Genomic DNA, 24,988 nt, shown 5'->3' with positions numbered 1-24,988 from the left:
TTTTCACTAACTTACACATGTCACAAGTATGCAATTCCCTTCATAAGTACTTTTGCATTAATTATGAAAAATAGGCTCTTATTTGTATATTCAATAACTGTTATTATTCCACCTGCCACAAATTACACAATCATGCTACATGTAAGATGTATTAGGAAAAACACTGGAATTAGAGAATACATGTATCCTTAGCTAATAAACAAGAATTGGGAGACCTAGTATCTCCATGAAATATATCTTATGCAAATTTGGCCCCAGTTTAAAAACTAACAGGTGCCAGCTGTCACAACAAACCTGGGATGGAAATATAGATTTTCCTCATTACTTATGCAAATTAAGTCTCAATTTACATAATTTGCACTTTATTGTGTACATCTCTGTCCAGGCTGTCTGCATGTTAAATAACACGGCATATGTCGTTCCTTTCTTCAGTTATTCTCCTTGGAAGATTTTGACAAAAACGCCCTTACAGTTCCAGTGTCACATACCAGGGGGCCCAAAATCGACCCTAACCTTTGTTTTCCCAGCACATACCCACATACCAAATATCTTTACAATCCATCCAGACCTTCTTGAGTTATGCTGACTACAAGCATCCGGACACACACACACACACACGCACGCAAACACGCTCAAAATATCTCCATGAAAAAATCTCCATTTTTCATGGAGATAAAGGTAAAGCAGTCATCCTCAATTGAGGTGAAGCATGATGCTTTTTCAAGTAGCTAGTGGTAGTGCAATGCGGCTTCGCCACGGCTCGCGTTTTTTTTTGGCCAAGCACACCGGGTCACCCCTACTCTTCTCAATTTAAAGTGTGTTGGGTTCTTTTGCGAGGTTTGACGCTTGAGGCTTACGCCTGAAGCTCCCTCATACATGGGGCCGTCGGCTTTACGTCACCATCCGAAATGACAAATGCAATCGAGAGTCGACCTTTAGGATCAAACCCGGGCCCTTAGGATCCACGGAATTTGATCCAGATGGCGAAGCAGCAGGGTTGGGTTACCGGTTGCGCCACGGGGACATGCATAAGACAAATATGGAAACTAAGCCCTAATTTGCATAATTTTCATCTCATCGTGTATACATCTCTGCCAGCTTACTACTCTGTTCTTTGTTCAGTTATCCTCCTTGAAAGATTTTTTAAAATAGCACCTGCTGTTACTTGGGAGCCCAAACTTATGTCACGTGATCCTGGCATCAAAAACTATCTACCAATCAAAATCAAGACCCTAGCACGTCTAGGACAAAAGTTCTGCTGCAATAACAAGGTACCAGCGCTCCTGCCAGACTGTAATAATGCCTCATTGCGTCATTGGATGCACTTTTTTTAAAAAGACGCAGTCAGCTGGGCTAATTTCTGTCACCAGTGAAACTAGAATCTTAGAACAACCGTTCTTTTAGTAAGAAAGAAGCCTACAATGTGCTCCCAGGGTTCTCTGACAAGTATCGCTAGCGGTCCAGGGCGTGTCGTAGGGGCGGAGTGCTGCACGCCTCAAAAACATCAAACTCAAGCCTGGTACGCATGAAATTGCCCTGGCCCCAGTACAACATGCCCCTGTAATCTCTAAGATCTTCAAAAGTGCAGACGGTCCTACGGCCGCGGGGAATAGAAGATTCACTCGAACAAGGAGCGCTTCTAAATATTGTGTTGCTGCCCTCATTGTACTTTACGGATATTCACGGCTCTAAGGGTTTTACAAGCGATTTATATCTTGAATTGGGACGAACTCAGCCAAAGGTTCGCGCCAAACATGAAACGCCTGAAGGATGACAGCATCACAGCGTAACAAAGCACAAAGCAAACACATTGATACATGAAAAGTTGATAATATATGTCCCAGAAACCAATATAATTCAGTAAAATCACACCCAACTTCTTGTAATCCTTCGAACATATAGGGAAACATCAGAGCGTCTATCAACTTACAATGTGATCGTGATCTCCCTCTTTTATGTTTGGATGCTGTAAGCACACCGGCTGCAGCCATCTTGTCAAAAATTGTGTCGCGATTTCGTTCAATTTGCTCTTGGAAAGTTGACGCAAAGACCTGATCTTTGGTTCGCAGAAGTAAAGTACAATGTGTGACAACATAATTTACCGATTTCCTGTGTTTTGAGAAGCAAATTTTTGGGTCGATCTCGTTAGCACCGCTAACGATGATAACAATGGCGGCTGTAAAAGGGACCACCGACAACCACTCTCAACCGCATGATTTGACTCTCAAAATGCGGAAGATTGCGTTTCTGAAGGCTTGAAGATCCAAAATTTCACAGGGGAGAATGCCCCCGGACCCCCCTAGATTGCGACCGACTTCAGCGGTCGGATCACACCTTTGGCGCTCCCCTTACCCATATTGTATTTTGGTGGACGCACTCATGAACCTAGGCTGGCGGGAACGCTGCGTATCATCACAATCCATTCAGAGGTTCTTAAGTTTTGCTACAAATCCAGAAACAGATGGACAGACACAGAGAGAGAGAGAGACATGCTCAAAACATTACCCCCATTTGTTCATGTCAAATATCATCACAATCCATTATGCTGACCACAAGTATCTGTCAACACAAACACGCAAGCAAGCAAACACGCAAGCACACACACACACACACACACACACACACACACACACACACACACACACACACACACACACCAAAAACTATACCTCCGTTTTTAAAGGAGGTACATGTAACTATGGTCTATAAGGTACATTGCAAGGTGAATATGTACATACTTTAGGCATGCCGTCTGTTTCTCCCATCAGGTAGTCAATAAGTTGATGAGTTAAGGTGTCATCATTCGCAGCTCCAACCTGACAGAGGTTGTGAAACAGTAAGTATAGAACATTTACGTTTGAGTCAATAAAGGGAACCTAAATAATCGACTAAATGTTCACACACACTTGTGTCAGGTGTGAACCTGGACCTGATCCTCTGGACCTGTCCATGAATGTACATGTATCAGTGTCAACCCCTACTCAGATGGGATCAAAACAGTAAACAGAAGTCCTGAACGCCACTTATTTCCAATACCTAGCACTCAGGTGCTTTTGAGCCCTAACATGTATGGAGTAGAATAAAGTATAACTTCACAACAGGTAATGTCTCAATAGCTGTACCCTTTGCCCCAGGTCCAATCCTACTTTCAATACATACTATTAGTTAATTAAACGTTCTAACGTGTACACTAACAGTATATTAGCCTAAGAGCTACTATCAATGTGGAATTGCAGGAAATAAGGTGCACATGTGGAAAGAAGTAAAAGAGGATTTACAGTGTAGTGGAAGTCATTCAAGAACAGTCTGTGTATGAAGTAGCTGAATGTCACAACTCACTGTTTCTATGGCCATCTCTATGGCCTGGCTGTCATCTCCCGAAGGACACTTTAGGAAGTGCTTCAGGGCCTGTCCAGTAGACAAACCATCACATTAGTTCAACTCCCCCGCAGATCCAACTCTCAAGTTAATTACTATGAAATTTCTCAGGCCTGAAACTCCCGTATATCTAACAATAACCATATTGAACAATCAAACAAACCTGCTTTAAACCAGAAGGGAGGACTAATAAGCCCCTATCTCATTGGACCTAGGACATGTTGGCGACCTCGCTGCATCCTACATTACATTTGTGTTACTAGTACCCTTGACTTTATAATGGAAACATCATGTAAAATGTACAAGTATTACTAAAATATTAGACAACAAAATACACTACCGTTAAGTGTAAAAAGATTTTTTTTTTATCAATGAAATTCGTTGAGCACACTGTCAAATAGCAGGTAGGTGAGATAGGGGCTTACAATTACACTTGTAACACAATGTAGCATAGAACTCTCCAGCACAAGGGACTATGCCTTGCCACCACATAAGGGGTAGTAACGAACAGTTAATTATCATAAGAACTATCCTAACATGATTTACATATAAGTGACATTTATATAAGTCATACAACAATTTCAAGACATGGCTTTAACATGCTCAAATGTCTAACTAATTTCCAGTTACATGTTAATGCACTAGATAAGTATTGCTTTGTTCTGCCAGTTTACTATTATAGTGATGTCATTTAAAGAAATCTCCGTATCTTGTAGAGATTGATTTGTTTTTACAAAATTAATATTCATTTGTGCATATTGAGCAACTAGAGTTCCACGACCTCATACCTTCGCCAAATAATATCAAACTAACCAACTTGAGCAAGTACCAAATTCCCGCCACTTACCAATATGGCATTATATACAGTCAAACCCGCCTAGGCGACCACCTTTTCAACGCGACCACCTTTTCAACGCGACCACCTGGCCATGGCGACCGCTTTTTCTCGGTCCCGAAAATTTTCCCCATAGGCACAAGCATTAAGCTGCCTGCCCAAGGCGACCGCCTGTCCAACGCGACCGCGACCGCCACGAATTGGGACCGCACAGAGCACAATCCCTGCCCATGGCGGCCGCCTAATTTCTAAGTGTGTGGTGACATCGGATCATTTTGCTGTCGGATTTCACGGAAATGTTTTGAAGACTTTGAAGGACAAAAATAAAGACAAAAATATATGGAATAGCAATGTTATAGCATCGATTCCTCCATGAAGTGTTTTAATAAAACGTTCCCCCTATAAACATTGTAAAGACAAATGTTTGTGATGTTGTTGTGCCTATCGTAATCTTATAGTTTACCGCAAACTCAGTTCGATTTAAACTCAATTCAAAACGAATACGTAGTGCATGGCGTCAAAAAGTCAGATTTCACAGAAATTACTATCTATTTCTTGTATTTTCAACAAAAATGTGTCTGTGTCTTATCAAATTCTGCCGAAAAATGACTTCGCGGCGGGCAAAACATCGGACGAGAAATATTGTTCCTTGGTCCCGACTGGACTTGGCGCGGCCCGGATTTGGCGTACCGCTGATCTTTCTAAAACACGATGCTTTTGTGTATGAACATTTACGAATACTCTAGTTATTGATGAAAATTAATATTCTAATTTTGCTTTTATTTCCATGAATCTCACAAACCTTTATTGGACGCTGTGCGTTCTGCTGCACTGACTTACCTTTCGATGCGGTCGCACAGAGCTTGGCGGCGCGACGAAATCACACCGTTCCGTTTTCAGATCGAAAACTTTTTGCCCCTTTTATCCAGCGGTCCACGCCCCAAAAAAGGCTGGGGCCAGCAGGTGTTTTCTAGGGATTTGTCTTAGGCCTTAAAGCTTCGATGATGTGCGTGTGTGTGTATACTATTTAATGTAACGTGTGAATGCGGGAGGGCGCTGCGTCAAAATTATGACGAAAATCTGTACACGATGTAGCGGTATACAATTATCATATATCATTATTATATATTACTATATTATTATTACAACGATAACGGAAAATGTAATTTTTGTAGGATCTTTCTGTCAATGAGAATTAAACCTGGTGGGGGTCATGCTGTCTAATTCTCTAAATTCACATAATTTTCCATCCATTTACGATCATTTACGTACTGTATTTGAAAACCTCGACCTGGAAACATGTGAGTGGAATCCTCTTCATGGCGACCACCTGTCCATCGCGACCGTTTTTGCTTGGTCCGCCGGGTGGTCGCCTTGGGCAGGTTTGACTGTAGTATTTTCTCATGAATCATTCAACTAAGTCTTCATTTGCTCAAATGATATCTATCAATATTCCCCTCTTTTCCAGTGACATATGACACATGTTTGAATGTCCTATCATGGAATGTCGATGAGGGTTAGACATCCAGGTAATAAGATACGCAATAAAACATTGCTCAAGCAGCTGGATGGATTTTGGAAATGCAGCGGCTTTGTATCATGTCATCAAAAATACAAATTAACTCCAGACCTGTTTTGCATAATTAGCATCTCGCTACGTCAATCATCAGATTCACTTATCATAAGCTATCTTGAAATCATACCAAACCAATGACCAAACATAACTAAAAAGCTCCTGTCATTTAGCAGTATCATTCATAGTATTGTCTGTTCTCATCAATCATTCAAATGAGGTCATTTGCATAATTGATGTTTATCCATATTCCTCTCTTTCTCAGTGATGCCACATATTTGAAAGTGATTTTATGGAATGCAGTGGATTTAATGATGTAAATTAGCTTTGTATGGCATAATTTTTTTTCTAGCAATTAGCTCATTTAATAGTTAATCTGATGATTGGCATATTAGTAAGATGCTATCTTCATACCAAACATAACAGATAGAACCAAAGTCCAGAGTTTGTTTTTCAATCTAGGACCATCTAGTAATGCCAACTTGTAATGCCAGTTGTTGACCTATTGACCTAGATTCCAGCCACCAGATCGCAGACTCTAGACACCAGCTGTGATATATTCACTTCTCAAAAATCATGAACCTGGCACTTCAAGAAACTTTGACCTCAAACTTTGAACCTCTGCTGCAGTACCTTAGGTATGGACAAGGCCCATTATCGAACTTGACCTTCTATCTAGACCCCTACCCATTCACTAAATATCATGCACTACCATCAACAGTTTCTTGAGTTATGTTGTCTACATACAAACACACATACATACAATGCCCGCTGCAGTACTGTAGGAGAATGCCAGGTGAACCATTTTCGAACTTGATGACTTTCCTTCCTGCAACCGCTACACACCTACCAAAATCATGAAGATCCATCCACAGTTTCTCGAGTTACATATCTTGTACATACAGACCTAGCCCACAGCTGGTGTAACTGAAAACATTCTCAGCTCTCTCAGTCTCAGGCAATCATATTAATACCTTCTCTGACTGCTGGTGACAGTGTATATTTGTTCAGTATACAATGTATGACTAGCAATGTGCATCAACTTACCCTGCCATATTGTCCACATAGGTAGAAGAACTTTCCTGCCAAGAAGTGATTTCTTTCATTCTCAAAGTAGAGGGCAATGCTCTGATAATCATCACTGGTAGCATCAGGGCCTGCAGACAAAGTCAACACGTCCGGGATGAAGCTGACAACACAATGTACCTCTGACTCTGGTTACAGGCTAATGAGTTGATGGTAATCTCCAGGCAGACAAATCTGATGGGGGTTTACTTATTTTGTTGATATTTTGTGGTCTTTAATGTGTCTCTGTGGCCCTGTCTAAACTGCTGGTGCACCCTTTCTAGGATTAAAAAGAGTGAAAAAGGTGTACTTCTACATTAGATTTTGTACATTTGATTGGAGATCCATCTTCAAAGAGAATTCCCTTCAGGTGTATGTTGGAATGCTCTTGCCATACTTGATTAGCAGATCAGGGAGAGGGTCTTCTAACAATAAACATGATCAACTCATTTCATTGATAACAAGGGGGAATGTCAACTTTTGGTTGTAATGTACGCTTTTCTGTCTGAGAAGACATTAAGTAGAAAGCGGTTGTAAAATTTCTCCACTGGAAACGGGAAATTTTATCTCCATGAAGAAGTTAGTTTCCATCATTACACACTCTATGTTATTCTTATTTTAGGCCTGTAAATGAAAGTCTAATCTATATTGAATTTCTTACATTACAATTACAATTCATCATTCAAATACATGCTGCTAGTACAATATTAATATACAATGTATAAAAATTAGTTTGCTCCAATGGAATTGAATACAAAGTAGTCAACCTATGATATCTGCATACACCTCCATCTGCCCATGCTGCTGTGCTATCTGGAAGGCTTCATCATTACATTTGGACATCACAAGGAACTGGATGGCAGATCCAAAGTCATTCAGTCTCTGGAAGAACCTGACAATGCAAAGGTAATTTCTTAAGTTTTCATCAACACCACTGATGTACCTGCCTTCATGTCCATGTTCCTCTTACCCCTCCCCTTGTCACATATCCCCCCTTCTTATCTTGTCTCCTCCCCTCCCCTTCTTTTCAAGTCTTCTTCCTTCCTCACCCTCACATCCCCCCTCTCCTCTGTAAATTCTATCCCAAAATATGCAAATCATGTCATGTAAAGCTCAATGATGTACAGTATGTAACGTTATACATGTATATTCGCCTTTATCTGATATACATACAATGTATTTAAACTTAACATGTACAGCAAACATCAAAGCGAATCAACAGTAATAGTAACATTGACAAATTTCATAATTATGAGCAAAACTCTAACAGAATTCTGCAATAAGATACAACTTGATGTTTATTTATCATTTTCTTATCATTTCCTTTGGTTGGACAAGGGATTTAGAATTGTCTATTGTCTATTGAGTGTCAAACAAGCAGCATTTTTCATACCTGGCCACCATTTTGGCTCCCTCCTCAGAGTTGGTTTCCCTGATGATCTTCACAGCCTCCTCTGGGTTGTGGAGGTGATCTAACTGGATCCTGTGAAAGGCAGGAGATCAGTCACCCCTTGCAATGGCAGTCAGCATCTTTCCATTTGCTTGTTTATCAAAAATTTTATAAAGCTTCTGAATAAAATGAAACTACTCACTAGACAACATTATATCTGGTGATTTCATTTACTATCATTGTAAGTCACCTCATCTTCAGATTTTCTTTCTGTTAGCCATTAACATGTACCTTTCACCGTGTTCACCTTATCTTCGGGTTTATGTAATAACGCAAACGTCTTTTGTCCGCACACAGGGCCCCGCCAGTGTCTGCTGGAAACTGGCGGGGCCCAGTTTGCGGACAAAATACATTTGCGGAGTGTCTTGGCTACGGACTTGCTTCGCTGTGACGCGATGTGACACAAATACCCACAACCGATCGGGTCTTACCTATCAAGTATGAATAGAAAACACGCAGCAACCTGGGTTTCCCCAAGTTTACTAACATTAATAATAAATAAATATAAGCTAATAGTGGTGAATTTATAGCGAATGTTACACCCCGCAAGATATCCGCCTTCGCGCAACGGGAGCTAATCCTGGCATTCACAGTGATGCTGTGACAACAGCGGAGGCGAGTAGAGAGACGTTCATGTTCGCATCGCCTGTACCAAATGAAGGACATTATATGACCTTGCCTGTACAAAGGCAGTAGCTTTGGAGTTCTGATGATTGATGCTATAAAGCGTTGATGTCAGAACTGCGGTGCACTGACCTCATTCCTTTGCAATTCATTAGTAAATTCACAGGGTGAAGTTGAAAATTATAAACTCTTTGAAATCCTGCTGCCTGGCCGAAGAGTGTATCCCAGTCTTTGCGCTGCAATTGGTCTGCTGGTAGACCGGCGCAGATTATCTGGTGGTGCGCATGCCATTGGCATGGCAACGCGTCGTGGGAACCACCCCATACGGGGAAATGTATCATGACCAAACCGGCGTAAACAAGGCCCGATTACAGAGTAAAGAACCTTCGAATGATACTTCGCCCCATTCTTTTATTTATGTGAGAAGGAAGCCATGAGCTCTACTGTTTTATTCTTACTGCAGGCGGCCGAATTATTAAATCCTCAAGCCCAAATCCCTGAGGCAATGCGCGACATCCGGCAAATGATCTAAGATGTTCACATACAATGTTGGCTCTATGTGGCTGCCGAACCTAGTCTTTTTGCGGTACCGAAGGGAGGAGCTACGCACAATTCTATAGAACATTTCTGCCTTGCTGCCTGGACGTGAACCGCCGATAGGTTGAGAGGCAGAAACAGTGGAGTGGGTGTCGTTGACGTGCTGTCACAGTGCGGGGTTCATTTTGGTGATATTAATTGTACATTCCGGCTTAGTAGTACAGGCTTTGGGTGCCCCGGTTTTTACAGTTACCCCTTATCTTCATTATGTTCTGTTAGCCATTATCATGTATCTTCAGCTTGCGCCAACTGAAATATTGTAACGCAACCAGGTATTTTGCACCGTTATCCTGACCATAGCATGTTCGCCTTACTAACTCAACGGTGTTTGCGGTGGCTTGGCCATGTTTGCCGAATGCAGGACCGCCGATTGCCCAAGGACTTATCATATGGCGAACTTGCCAACGGTGCCAGGCCAGCAGGAAGGCCTGTGCTCCGCTTTACGGACATAAACGTGATATGAAGGCAAGAAACATTAGTTAGTTAAAATCCTCCCACACCATTATTGATGTATAGGGCGGTGCCCATCTCCGTTTCATAGCCTTGGGCCACACTGTTGTGCAATCACTGTAGCGGGGGGCTAGTCCACTGGCATTGAAGTGTGTTTAACTTCCATACTGTTTCACAAGTATGTACCATTTTTATAAAGTCTTTGGTATGACTGATCAAGGCAGGAAACATAAACCCATCAAAACTGGAAGCGGCTGCAGCAGACCGTAGCAGCTGGAGAGCAGCTGTCAAAGCAAGCAAGCATATTCACACGCAGGAGAGGAAGAGGGAGGAGAAATGGGAAGCGAGGAGGGTACGCCGACGACAGGCGGAGTCTTCAACACACACGAGGCCAGGAGAGGGATACACAATCATGCAGAAACTGTAAACGAGTCTGTCTCTCCAAGATTGGACTGTACAGTCACAGCAGACGCTGTGGGAAACCCACAGACTGACCAGGATGCGACACCATAGTCTTGCGAGACTGACGGCTGCCAACGACAGCCCACCCACAGCTTGACCCAGTTTTTCCTCAAGGAAATTCCATAAGAGGCTAAACCACCATGCATGGCCTTGAGGCCAAGAAAGTTAGACCATCCCACTAAGCCCACCCCACCTTTTCTGGGAACCCCTTTGATGATCCAATGTTCAGTAACAGAAGAATGGTGCATACATTTGGGGCAAACATGTAATATGTTGATTCAATAATACCACTGTTAGGTCCAAAGGTGGCTTTATCATTATAAATACATGTGATTGCACATTACAATATTTGCCTTAACAGCTTTTTTTAAAAGTATATTTTTCTCAAGTAGAGGTTGGGATTAGTCACCAATATGTTCACTGTGACATCCCATACTTTCACAAGCAATCCAGCTTGATTTTCAAAAGGGTATTTTTCGGTCAGTCGGTGAGAATTTCTGAGCTGGTTGATTATCTTCACTGTGTTGAATAAGGGTTAACATGAATTATTTGCCATGTGGTCTTTAAAGGAGTTATCTTGTTACTTTCTTGTACTACATGAACAGTAAGAAATCTTTCATTGCCACCCTGTTATGACTGTACCTGATGACATTATCAAAGTCCTTAGCACTTTCATAAGCAAGTGCAGCCTCCTTGTAGCGTCCCTCCGCTTCCTTGGCCTTTGCATACTGTGAATGGATTTTTGGGGAGCTCACTTGAGGCAGAAGTTCTCCAACTTTCGCCCTGAAGTGAAACAAAACACAGTAGACTGAGTGACATGACCAGGTTCTTAAGTAATAAGCCAACCATGGCATCTCATGATCAGAATTATTGCAATAAACAACAAGAGTCCGTAGGACACAATCCTCCGTGAAATGATTATGGTGTTTGCGGTGTATGTTTGATGCCTCTTTAACTACCGACATGCTAAATTTTAGACAAATACATCAAATTAAAGGATCTTGGGAACTTTTAGCATCTTTTGACAAATTCTAGAAGCAAGAAAGGACGAGCCTAGGACTCAATATTGTTTACGTAATGTTAAAATGTCGTTCAGATGGTTAGCATTCTTGATGATCATGATAGAATATTTCTGAGAATGCTCTCCTCTGGGGTTGAGTATGGCTTTAAAGAAGTAATTTACATTCTGGGCAACGCCTCAGGGGCGAGGCTAATGGTACAGTATTGTGTGCAGTGTGCAGTCTGCAGGAATTCTAGAAATTGTACAAGAATATGTCCACAGAAATTTCAGTCCAAAGGAGGATAACTCTAAATGGATTGTCTTCATATTTGGTAGGTGGGTAGGTCTTTGTATGACCTCAAAACGAGTAGATTTTGGACCCCTATTGACTTTTTATTGTACTACAGCAGAACTTTTATATCTCGTGTTCTGAACAAGCTATAGTTATGATTTTTCAGGAGAGAGAATAAGTTGTGTAGATTTCAGCCCCCTAGTGGCATATTTGGAACTGCAGGAGCTGATTTTGTTTCAAACTTGGAAATAGAATTACTCAACAAAGGGTTGACTAATAGTCATGGTTTTTGATATGTAGATAGCTTAAGTGATCATTAACATAATCATAAATGAATTACATATGCAAACCAAGCGGTTATTTGCGTAATTAATGAGGAAAGTTACTTTCTAAATCCGCTGCATCCATTATATGACTCTCATGCATGTGATCTGTGTTGTAAAAACAAAAACACTAGCAGAGACCACCATTGCCATGGCAACGTCTTTTTACGTGGCCGATCTTGTTACATAATCCTGTACTTAATATAAATGGACTCAAGGTAGAATAGCATGAAATTTGTGAAAGTTATACACTAATTAGATAAAACAAAAGTTACAAATTGTAGCAAGTAAATCCTGGAATTTTTTTTGGAAAAAAAGTAGCATATTAACTTTCACTATGGTCTCATTCTTTATCATCATTCAGCGTTAGGCACTGATTCGACCCCTTGATGCAATCTTTGCCCCCTAAAACTAGTAGGAATCTTGATAATGGATACTATATTGTAATTTTTGTACATTTTTTCCATGAGTGGGTCAAAGAAGACAGACTTTAGATTAGTGTGGTCTAACAGTTACGATATTTCTTCAAAATAAAATCCACAATGTTGTGCTATTGCTGAGATGTGTCATGAGCATCATTCTGGTAGTTACATGTATAACAGGTAACAAAGTATGTAAAGGTACAGTTCTAATACAAACCTCCGCCTTAAGTGTTTCACAAGCAGTCATATATAGTCATATATGTCTTACATACCTTTGAAATTATAAAGAAAAATTTACAAAATGTTTTCATCCATAAAATTGATTGTACATACCAATTTTTGCTGCGGATGTAGACAGATGCCGCCTTGTCAAAGTACCCACCCTTCTCATACAGGACTGCTGCTTCTGAGTATTGCTGTGTGACACAAGAACAATCTGTAAGAGTTAGATTACATTTTGAAATAATATTATAACGAATGATGAATATGCAAAGTTAACTTTTCCAAAATTCTTAAGCATTAGCATTGTAATTAAGTCCAAAGTGTTAATAAAATAGCACTGGACATTGACAAAGAAGGAATCATTCATAATTAGTTCTTAATTGTCACATCACACATTCAATCATATATCATTTATTTAAAGGTAGAGGTACCAGATATTGTGTGGAACCAGTTGTCATCCATTTTGGGTCATTTCCGCATGGTTCAAGAATTATCAAAGCCAGTGCTTATGAGCAGTAAAGAACCACATGATCAATATGATCCTTAAAGTTTAGTCATACCTCTTCTTCATACAATTTCAATGAAATGGGTTTGCATCAAGCGAAACCACTGTGGAAACTAGACTATCATTGAACACGAGAATTGTTTTCACTAATGAACCAGTATGTTTCAGGAGCAGACTGTTTTCTTTCAACAAACAGCATATTAAGCACAGTGGTTTGCTTCCAAGCTACCTTAATTAACCCTTGGCTAGACAAACCTAGGACAAATGCCTTGAAGAAGACCTTTCTGTACATAGCTGTGACAGTCTCAATATAGAATCAGCTCCCAGTAGAAGAACAGACCACCCTTTCTGCACAAACTTTTAAAGTGAAGTAAAGTGTCATGCATGTAATCTTGCTGTGATGGCGGAATTGGGGAGATACCCCCTTAGATTAGAAGCTTGCCTGAACGCTATAAAACACTAATACGCCAGAACGTGCCAGCTGACAGCCTTTCAGCGGACGCCCTTTTGTGTCAACTTGATTTAGATACATCAGGGGCTAAATGCTGGGCTTCGGGAGTCCGCAAGACGCTCGAGGAATGTGGTTTTGCTTATGTTTGGAATTCACCCGTATCTGTTGTGTTGAATTCATCTCAAATTATCCCATCTATCCACCAACGTTTTAAAGATATGTATTTACAGTCTTTCACAACAGAGATGCGTAATAATAACAAATTACGGACTTACAGATTACTCAAAGACACCTATTCCGAATATCTAAACATTTCAAACACTCGACACAGAACAGCCATTACAAAACTCCGGATTAGTTCACACAAACTACGCATTGAAAAGGGTAGACATTACCGCATTCCTTTAGAGCAAAGAACTTGCCAATACTGTGATTTAGGTAAGATTGAGGATGAGTGTCATTTTGTTGTTGATTGTACGCTATATAACTATGACAGGAATATCCTCTTTGATTTTATAAAAGATAAGTTTCCTAGTTTTCGTCATTTGGATAGCTTTGTATTCCTTATGAAACTAGACAAGCCATATCTCATGAACCCTGTATGCTTATTCACTTACAACTGCCTTAAGAAGCGAGAAGAAATTGAACATGTACATAGCGGTATTAATTAGTATTTAGATGTAGTTAGATATCAAATTTCTGTTACCACTGTAGCTATTCTTCTGCTTGTCATCATGACCTGTACTTAGCTCATCAGAGCATAAACGTGCAATAAAGGTCTTTCATTCATTATTGTATTGTAAATAATCTTATTCCATTAATGATGTGCCTCTAATCTTAAGCAAATTGTATACTTTCAAGTAGGACTCTGAATTATAATTTCAATTATTTTCAGTAAACACGACAACTGGACAGTAATTCTAATGACATTCTACTACCAGTAATTAATTTACATATCGGAAGGATGTTCATTATGTTGTCATCATTACTCTCTCTCTCTATCCAATTTAACGTCTTTTGTTCCCCATCATCTGGGGGTTAGACGTGCTTGCACATGGATGGGGGAGCCCCAGAACTCCTCATCAAGTGCAAGTCCTTTGTAGCAAGAGTTTTTACGGCTGGATGCCCTTCCTAACGCCAACCCAAACCCTACTGCTGGGCTTATGACATGGGAAATGTGTGTTAAGTGCCTTTCCCAAGGGCACAACGTCTGAGTGCATGTCCGGACATGTCGTGGTACTCCACTGTACATGTATTTTTGATATATATTGTTATCTGTATATTGATAAGAAGTCCAGGAAGACTAGTGATGTGCCTTAGGGCACACCGCTAATGGCTTTTCTTTAATAAAGTCAAAGTCAAGCGACACAACAGAATAAAATCCTGAATTTGTAACAAGAAGTTACGTGGAAGCATCGTGTATGACATATTTCGTCATCATCATATTTCATATTGTACTGTAAATGCATCTAAGTTCGCATGGTTTTAATTTCGCGGTAGGGAGAAAATGGAGTGTTCCCAATGGTTTTCAAAACTTTGCGTCTGAAACAATATAGTAGCTCCACAGTCACACAATGAAACAGCTTTTCGTGGTGGTTTGAAGTTCGTGGTAATGAGTTCACCGCAAAAACGGCAAACATAAAACCACCACGCACATTTCTGTATTTACAGTATTACTTATATATAAGTATGCAATTCAACCCAATGTAATTCATCAGGTTTCTTTTTTTAATCAAACAAAAGCTGAATGTGGCACCTTTTAAAAGTAGCTGACGTCAACATACAAAAAATGTGTATCTTCGTTTTCTCAAATTGGACCATGTGGATTTCATTATTATATAGATGACATCTGCGCGCATGTCAATTTTTCTCCATTCCCAAAAAAAAAGTTTTCAAACATACTGTAAGTTACACAAAGCAGGCCAGGGTACAATCCTCTGTAATAACCGCTGGCTCTATCTTTTTGCTTACTACCTCCATGGTGTAAGCAAGTACAGAGGATGGTCACACAGGCTATGCCGTATATTGCATAAAAATATTTCGGAAAACGGATACTAATATCCTAGCATACCAAAGTCAATGCAAAAGTCAAAGATGAAGATGTGAAAGAACAAAAATGAAGAATCTTGCGTTCGGTATAACATACTATATGGTGCTATTCTTAATATTGGTCTGGTAGCACGTGGAATGTGTGGATTAGCTGCATAGCTCGAGACGGCCTGGATGGATTGTCTTGATATTTGGTATGTGGGTACATATGTAGGTCTCATGATGAGACCTTTAAATGATTAGATTTGGGGCACCCTAGCCACTTGTTAAGGTACTGCAGCAGAAATTCCTGTTTTGATATCTCATGTTATGGACATGCTATGGTCCTAATTTTTTAGTAGTAGATACCTCTGTGGACAGAGAGTAAGTGGTATACTTTATTATTGTTTATTTCAGGCACGACGGCCCATATTGACAGACAGACACATGATACATACGTAGGGGGCAAAACCTACGTACACACGTAGGTTTGGCCCCCTAGCGGCTTATTTGGAACTGCAGGCGCAGCTTTTGCTTCAGACTTTGAAAGGGAATAATTCAAGAAGGGCTTTATGGATGGTCATGATTTTTGGCATGTAGGTAACTTGAGTGATGATTTACATAATTCAATATCTATCATGGAAATCAGTATCTAATTTTCATAATTAATGACGAAAGTTTATATATCCGCCGCATTGCATGATAGGACTGTGAAACATGTGACATATGTGACTGAGGAAGAGAGAAATATCAATAGATATCAACTATGAAAATGCCAACCTCGTCTGCCTAATTACAGAGAAAATACTATAAATCAAGATGGGGTTGTCAAATCATCAGCATATTTGGAATGTAGATAGCTTAAAGGCATCAAGTCTTAGAGCATTTTATTAGGCTAGAAACCTGAATGAAAAATCTCAAATTTCTAGTCATTCCTACACAGAGGAAGTTTCAATGACAATATACCATAATTACATATCAACATTATTAAACAACAAAGATACGATGTTGTTGTGATGAGAACTGATAGAAAATCCAAGCCCTAATAGACTGATCCTGACTGTCCATAACAATTAGCCGTTCGACCGATTAATGAGAGAGTGAATGCACGTCCATCAAATATTTGCATTATTATGTTTTAACTTTGCATTTCTACATTTTGATGGAGGTGGGCGGGGCTATGATATCGCGTTCTATTTACACTCAGTCTGGGCACATGAAACTAAAAGATCACCATGTACATTGTAGCTTCTTTTTGTGCCGCTTTTGAGCACCTTTGATAAGAAATCCGCACGCAAATGTGGCCAACAGTGGCATTAAGTGTCAATTTGATAAAGATTACAGCAACTATAGAATATTTCCAGTTTTCAAGCCTCTTAAAATCTGATATGTCTTTACTTATAGAGTAAGTTTATTGATTCGATCATTCATTCATTGCTTAAGTACATGGCAGCGTCCTCAGAAGAGGATGCTGAATTGCGTACATTAGGCGTATTACATTTAACAAAATCTAACTTAAATTTAAACAACTAGTACTATTCAAAATCTAGAGACAAGAAAAAGAATTAGAAACCAAATACAGAAATTCTTATTGTACAAATGATAAAAGAAGAAACAATGTCTATCATCAAACTGTAAACTAAATAAATCAACGTCGGGAGATTCTATCAGGTGTATGTATTCAATAGATGAGTAAAGTATGGAATGGGACTGTTTTTATAGCGATTTGTTTTTGCCAAAGGGATACAAAGTTGGTGGGCGCCTTTTAGATTTCTAGCGTGGATGTCCGATCGGGTTGGGGGTAACCAACTCCTGAAGGTAGGATTTCGAAGTAAAGATTTGGCAAACCGAAGGCTAAGGTTTTTCCTCCTGTTTTCCAAGGAGGGGAGACATAAAAGTGTTAGGGCTTCGTTATAACATATATATTGGGGGCCGAGGATAATTCTCAGGGCTCGTTTTTGTATTCGCTTGACCTTCATGGATTGTTGTGCAGTGATACTAGGGCTCCAGACTGGTGCGGCGTATTCTCAAGTGGGCCGAATGTACCCTTGGTAAAATTCAAGGAGATCTTGTATGGGTAGTCCAAAACGTTTTAATTTCTTATATAAAGCCAAAAAAGTCGTGAGCTTGCCTTTTGTGTAATGATGTCAACATGTTTGCCCCAACTTAGGTCATAAGAGAACCATAGGCCAAATATGCGTGCTGTTTCAGTGTATTCCAGGGACGTATTATTTAGTGAAATTTCGGGGGGTAGGGGGCAGTCTCTCATAAACGAAATCATCAATAACTTGCATTTTTCACTGTGAAGTATCATGTCATTTTTTGAGGCCCAGCTATTCAATTAATCGAGGGATGTTTGTATAAGACTGGGTTGATAGAACATTCTACTTTCACAAACTGATAAATCGTCGACAAATTTATAACGGTCTAAAACGTCTTCACTGAGGGCATCATTTATATAAATCAAAAAAAGGATAGGGCCTAATTTTGTCCCCTGGGGGACGCCGCACAAAATATCTTTCCAACTTGAGGTTATACCATTGTAGCGGACGCACTGTAAACGGTTGCTAAGAAAATTGCAGAGCCATGGCAAAATTGAAGTGCACACGCCGTATTGTAGCATTTTATTTATTAGGGTGGTATGATTAATTCTGTCGAAAGCTTTACTAAAATCCGTTAAGAGAATTGTTTGGATACTTTTAGGGCTTTCGGCACCAAGGAGGATCAAGTTCACCATAGCAGTTAAATAGTGGACGGTGGAAATTCCTTTCCTACAACCAAACTGGTTAGGATCCATTACATTGGCCACGTCCTGGAGAACCCATTTTGTGACAAATGATTCAAATGCTTTGATGAGAACTGAGGTTAGAGAGATGGGCCGTAGATTATCTAGTGAGACTGGCGACTTTTTTGGAATCGGAGTGATGACTGCCTGTTTCCATTGTTTTGGAATGTAGCCTTCCTCTAAGGAGGAGTTGAAAATATGAGTGAGGACATCGCTAAGTTCGGCCGCATACTGTTTGACAATTCTAGGGGGCAAGTTGTCTGGGCCGTTGCTTTTATTAGGGTTACGGCGTCTTAACGTTTCGTAGACCTCCCATGGAAATATACGTGGTGGCCTAGAAGGAGATGGTAGGTATGAGGGCAAGGAGTCAAGATCTAACCGGGGCAATTCGTTCACTATTGATGAGAAGTGACTATTGACTAGCTCGGCAATGTCTTCGTCATGTAAGTGGGCGTTATCTGGGAGACGAATGGAAACAGATGATCTACCAGAATTTAGGATCTTACGCAAACTATGGTGCCATTTAGCTGGGTTATCTTTCTTTAGGGATTTAACTCTGGAGACATAATGGCGTTTTTTAGCTTTTGAACATAGACGAATTACCTGATTTCTGATGTTTTTGTACAAGACCATGTTTCCTGACTGAAAGGCTTTTTGTCGTCTTCTAATTGCAGACTACAAGATGGGGTCAGGGGTCAGGAAGGTGGCTGCCATGTTTTCTTCTGTGTGAGTGGTTAGGGTTTTTAATCTGTTGAATATCTGTTCGAAAAGTAACCATCCATGCATCTTAACATTATATAACAATAGCTTTTACAGTATAGAATATTTTGTAGGAAAGATTTTGTTGAAATTTTTAGTCCAAGGAGTCATTTATCCGTAAGAGACCCCACCTGTTTTTATGTCTTTCTTAAGTGGGGAGGGCGCCACACTTACGACCTCTGATGCCTCCACGTTAACGTTAGATTAGTTTTTATACTTTCTGCTGAGAAGCACAACTCAATTAGGTCCGTGCCCTTCGGCTCTTTGAGACAGAAGTTTGGTTCCCTGTGGTCATTATTGTTTTCTGTATTATATGCCTTTGACGCCGGGACCTTCTACGTTTCAACTAGCGACCGATTGGGGAGGGGGGCAGTTCTGAGCGGTGCTTCTCAGATGCAAATGCAGTTTTTTACCATTGGAACCTGTTTGTAGTTATCCATTGTTCTATCTATTCTTTGAATGTGAATATTGCATATGAATGTTATTGAAGTCCTGATAACTATTGTAGTATTGTGTCATCTAGGTTAAACAGCATTGATCTAAGCGCCAGCATTTATATGCAAATTAGACTAATGTATTTGTCTGACGAAGGCTCATTGTAAATAGTTAAGCGCCGGATCAGCGGCAGCTGTAGACGATCTGTAGATGATTTGTTGACGATCTTTCTAAGCAGATACCACCCTTCTAGATCTGAATCATGTGTTATGCAAACATTTCAAATGTAAGAATAAGAGGGAACCGCGGTGGGCTGGCTAGGAAACAGAAACATTGTAGAATCAAACCACTGGTTACAAATAGACTTGATGTATATGCAAATGACTATGTAAGTCGCAGATGTGTCGTAAACAATAGAGTACTTCGTAAGATAACAACAGTCCCCGCCACTTATGGCAGGACAACACGACAGAACTTTAGGACCCTTCCATGCCTGTTCTTGTCTAATGTACGATCACTTGTTAGTAAGAAATGTGAGTTAGAGGCTACTCTGGCCTATCATTCTGCACAACTGGCATGTATCACTGAGACATGGACTGTACCTGAAATCCCTGATGACGTTTTAGCCATCGATGGTTTTAGGCTGTTCAGAAAGGATAGGTTATATAGTAAAGGTGGGGGTGTGGCTCTTTACATCGCCGAAGACATACCTGTCAAAAGACTGTACGACCTCGAGATTGACGGAGTGGAGGTTATGTGGCTACAGGCTCGTCCAAAGTGGCTGCCGAGAACTGTTCCGATTCTTTTTGTGGGTATTGTGTATCATCCTCCATGCAACAATAACAAAAGAGGGGGCTACTAAGATGGTTGATCATCTCATTACCTCCTGCGACTGTTTATATCGTAAACAACCACACGCTGGACTGTTGTTGTGTGGCGACTTCAACAATCTACCAATTCAGAAGCTCATCACAGTGCATCCTCATCTCAAGCAAGTGGTGACTCAGGCCACGCGGGGCTCGGCCACACTAGACCTGATTCTAACTAACTTAGCTCAATACTACTGTAAACCCCGTACCCTTCCACCCATCGGTTCCAGCGACCACTCCTCTGTACTTTTGCCACCTTGTGTAGAACATCTGACCAGAAGTAAACCAGTCAAGGTCATGCGAAGAGTAGCAACTACAGTAACGAAGTTGAATCTCGGTCTGTCCCTCGCCATGACGGACTGGTCTCCTGTTTATGAAGCAGCCTTGGTCGAAGAGAAAGTCAAGACCTTCTACAGTTTGACCATGACCTTGGTGAATTCAGCATCTTCCTGTAAAAGTGTCGGCGACAAAAGCCTGTGACAAGAAGTGGATGACTGAGGGCGTCAAACGCGCTATCAGGAAAAGGGCTGAGGAGTTCAAGCGGCTTGGCAAGTCTGCTCGGTGGAAATCTTTCAGAAACAACGTTCAAACCAGCATCAGGCATGCCAAGAACTGGCACTACAGAAACTTCATACAAACCCTCAAACAGGAAAACCCACGTAAGTGGTGGGGCTCTGTTAACCGTGAACTTGGCAGAGCACAAGAGAGATCTAATAGTACCACTATTGAAGACGTACCAGACCACGAGGTGGCCGAGGTTCTAAATCAGTACTTTGCCTCAGCGTGGTGTCCTGGAACGTCTTTGCACCTGTTCCCCCTGCAGTGTCCGACTCCATGCGTTGACTTGTGTTCGATCGGTGAGGTGAAGACTCTTCTTAAGGACTTAAACCCTCACAAGGCAAGCGGCCCTGATGATCTCCCAACATGGACTCTCAAGCATTACGCTGACGACTTGGCGCCAGTCATCACCCACCTGTTTAACGCTTCGTATGAGGAGGGTGTTGTTCCTAGTATATGGAAGGCAGCAAACGTTGTCCCTGTGCCAAAATCTAAGGGTGCAGCTAACGCCAGTGAGATGAGGCCCGTGTCCCTCTTACCCGTAGCGGCCAAGCTCATGGAACGGTGTATTCTGAAAAGACTACTGCCCTCTATTACACCTGCCATTAGAAACCAGTACGCTTACCTGAAGGGTTCTTCCACTGTCTTAGCGGCCATAAGGATGGTACACACGTGGCTGTCAGCCTTAGACTCAAGACGTCACGCAGCAGTCCTTGCTTTGTTCGCAGACATGAGCAAAGCATTTGACAGAGTGAACCATTCAATCCTCCTTCAACGATTGAACGACGTGGTGACCAATCCACGCATGGTAGCCTGGATACAGAACTATCTGCAGGGCCGTACCCAGAGAGTGGTTGCTAACGGTAAAGTCAGCGAGTGGAGAGTACTCACTTCGGGGGTACCTCAGGGAGGTGTACTGTCACCCTACCTTTTCCTCCTGTTCATGAGTACTCGAGACGTAGTCTACAGCGACACTCTTGATGTCGGCTACGCAGACGACGTGGGTTTGTCCAGGTCTATCTCCCTGGGGAAGGATCGCGTGGATAACAGGATGAGAGAGGAAGCGCTACAGCTTGATTCCTGGGCGGAGTGCAATGACATGCTGCTAAACGGCAAAAAAAGTCAGTCTCTGTTATTTTGCTTCAGCAGAAATATTCCACTTTTGCCGTCACTCTCGCTCGGCGGTGAACCTGTACCATTCTCAAGGGTCGCAAAGGGCCTTGGGTTCATCTTCGACTGCAAGCTGTCATGGCACGACCATGTACAATCCCTCGTTTCAAAAGCATCGAGCAGGCTGCACTATCTCAGACTACTGACTAAACAGGGGATGTGCGTTCAGATCTACCTGTCACTTATTCGTAGCGTTCTTGAATACGGTCACGTTCTGCTGGTAGGTTGTAGCAAAGAACAATCGGACAGCATAGAACGTGTACAGAAACGGGCCCTCCGTATCATCTCTCTCGGGGGTAGGCGATCAGTTCCCAACCTACCTTCCTTGAAGGAACGGAGAGAAGCTGCTGCAGTAAAGCTCTTTAAGGACATGTTAAGTCCCGAACATCCACTGCATGATTTTGTGCCTCCTCAAAGACGCACAGTTACTGGCAGGCAACTGAGGAACAAGAACGCGTTCACTCTCCCCAAGGCAAGAACTGACAGACTGAAACAGTCGTTTCTCCACACTGCAGTCAGACTTTATAATGACTCTATTTCCTAGCATTACCATCAGCCTGTGAGTTCGGATCTATGCTTAGTGTTTGTTAATATATTATGTATTTTTGTTTGTTGACATTCTGCACGTATAAGTTTCTTTGTAACAAACCTACGCAATTCAGGGTATATCATGTGTGTATTTCCCTGCCTATGTACGTTTTGAGGAAGTAATAAATAAAAATAATGTCAGACTTGATCTGCGGGGTCATCCATGCTTTGTCACTGTTATGTTTGGTAAACGTTTTGTTAGGGAAGTGATGATCAATTTTAGCTTGTAGAATATCGTATAAATTGTCAACTTTAGTTTGGGTGTCTGGGGCGTCCAGGACTTCAGTCCATGGGGGGCCCGAAATCCATTGTCCAAAAGAGCGTATATTGGAATCTCTCATCTGCCGAAAAGTCACTTTAGATGTAATGTTGATGGGTTTGTGGTCTACGGGATACCAAAACAGTGTTATGATCGCTCTGACCTAGGGGCTCTTCAATATGTGGGTTTTGGTAGGATGACTCTAAGTTAGTAATTATTAGGTCGAGTACTGCCCCTCCTCTGGTGGGGTGTTTGACGACTTGGTTGAGCTTGCTTCCATGAAGAACGGGCGAGATTTCGAACCTGTTAAAATCTCCCATGATGCATATTCCCCCGTGCGGATGTTTGGTGTTAATCTTGTCAATACTATTAAGAAGATGATCACCTAACATATCCTGGTACTGACTATTTGGGGGGTATATAATATAAACAACACAGATAGCTAGGTTTGTAATGTGTCTTGGTGTCCAATGTGGTTTAAGTAGAATCCAGAGGCACTCAAGCTCAGTAGGAGTTACTATAAAATCAATAATTTCGGCGGGTATATTCTCACGTACATAAATAGCGATGCCTCCGCCGCGGCTGCCTAAGCGGCAGCGGGAGAAGAGAGTGTAACCTTCTATATTCGTACATTCTACAGGATGGCTAGGCGTAAACCATGTTTTTGTCACAACACCTAATATCAATATTATGGCCGGTCATACAGTCGGACAAGTCAAGCTTATTTACAAGGGAACGTGTATTACACAGTAAAAACGATGGTAAGGATTTGACCTGTTTCGCTATGACAGTCTCCAGGGGGGGCTTCTTCCTAGAAAACCCTGCGGCATTAGTGGTGGGACCCTCAGTCCCAACTTAATGACACATGTAACATTATGATAAAGGTGAACATTATCAGACACACATTTTTTGAATTTGAACACTATTTGCACAATCAATGAGAAATTTCTGCAACAACTTTGATGTTTACAACAAATGTGATCTAACAAGAAAGCTTCTAAAGAAAGCTGGCCATGCAACCTCATTGTGGTGGGTATGAAACGGTTGAAGTATAGTTTGTAAAAAAAACTAAATTGCTGTAAGACCCCAGTTAAAGAGCAGTGTTAAGTTTTATTCAGTTTTGTGAAGTTTGGTATGAAATAAACTGTTTTCAAAGTCAGCTTCAAGAAAGCTTTTTAAAAAAGCTGACTGGGGCGCATTTGGAAGAAATGAAATTTTCTGCATAAAACATGCCAATGAGGTATCATTAGCATAATGTATGTGGTGCATTCACCTTTCCTAAAGGCCCCTGCAAATCAAATATGACATCTGTAGCATTTATCGTAAGGGAAATACAAGTTCCTGCATAAATTATGCAAAAGAAGAAGAAAAAGATGAAGAACACGCCAGCAAAAACAATACATTTCCTCCTTATATAAAAAGTTGAAAAAAAACAGAAAAAGAAAAGGAAAAAGGTTTGACGTACTCGGGTTCAAACTGGGGACCTTCCAGTCCCCACCAAGCCTACATACTCTACGTGCTTACCAACTGGGACTTGATTGTCCTGACATGATTTTTAAAGATACCTAACGTCATCTATGTAACAGCGACTCGACGACTCAAAGACACAACGAAGCGCGAGAGTACGGAGCAAAGGGGTTTACTCAACAACCATCACGGGAACCCATGACGCGAACAACCACACGAGGCCGGGTGACCTCGTTACATCATAGGTCATAGGACCGTACCAACTATAACACTAACATAGGGTGGCGTGATCTCTTTTCCTCCTTCCTACTTTCTCTCTTAGTGTCTTCCTAAATTTCCTTCTTCCCTCGTTTTCAATAAACTAAAATAACTCGAGTTATGAAGATACATAATAGAATTGTAACTAAAATAACAGTAATAG

General features: G+C 41.1%; 1 protein-coding gene across 1 annotated transcript in view; it reads right to left on the bottom strand.

The window, feature by feature from the left end:
• LOC136425710 (WD repeat-containing protein 19-like) overlaps positions 1 to 24,988 on the bottom strand; it is a 130,583-nt gene that overhangs the window by 8,964 nt on the left and 96,631 nt on the right. The window contains exons 26-32 of the mRNA XM_066414643.1: positions 12,805 to 12,887; positions 11,077 to 11,217; positions 8,245 to 8,334; positions 7,619 to 7,743; positions 6,834 to 6,943; positions 3,340 to 3,408; positions 2,739 to 2,816 (exon numbers count right to left, since the gene is read on the bottom strand). Coding sequence (XP_066270740.1) covers positions 2,739 to 2,816; positions 3,340 to 3,408; positions 6,834 to 6,943; positions 7,619 to 7,743; positions 8,245 to 8,334; positions 11,077 to 11,217; positions 12,805 to 12,887 — 696 coding nt within the window. The remainder of the gene's footprint in view (positions 1 to 2,738; positions 2,817 to 3,339; positions 3,409 to 6,833; positions 6,944 to 7,618; positions 7,744 to 8,244; positions 8,335 to 11,076; positions 11,218 to 12,804; positions 12,888 to 24,988) is intronic.

The sequence above is a fragment of the Branchiostoma lanceolatum genome, chromosome 19 (genome assembly GCF_035083965.1).
Source record: "Branchiostoma lanceolatum isolate klBraLanc5 chromosome 19, klBraLanc5.hap2, whole genome shotgun sequence".
In the NCBI taxonomy this organism is placed as follows: Eukaryota; Metazoa; Chordata; class Leptocardii; order Amphioxiformes; family Branchiostomatidae; genus Branchiostoma; species Branchiostoma lanceolatum.
Note: the sequence above shows the minus strand (reverse complement) of the source record. Positions and strands in the feature narration are given on the sequence as shown.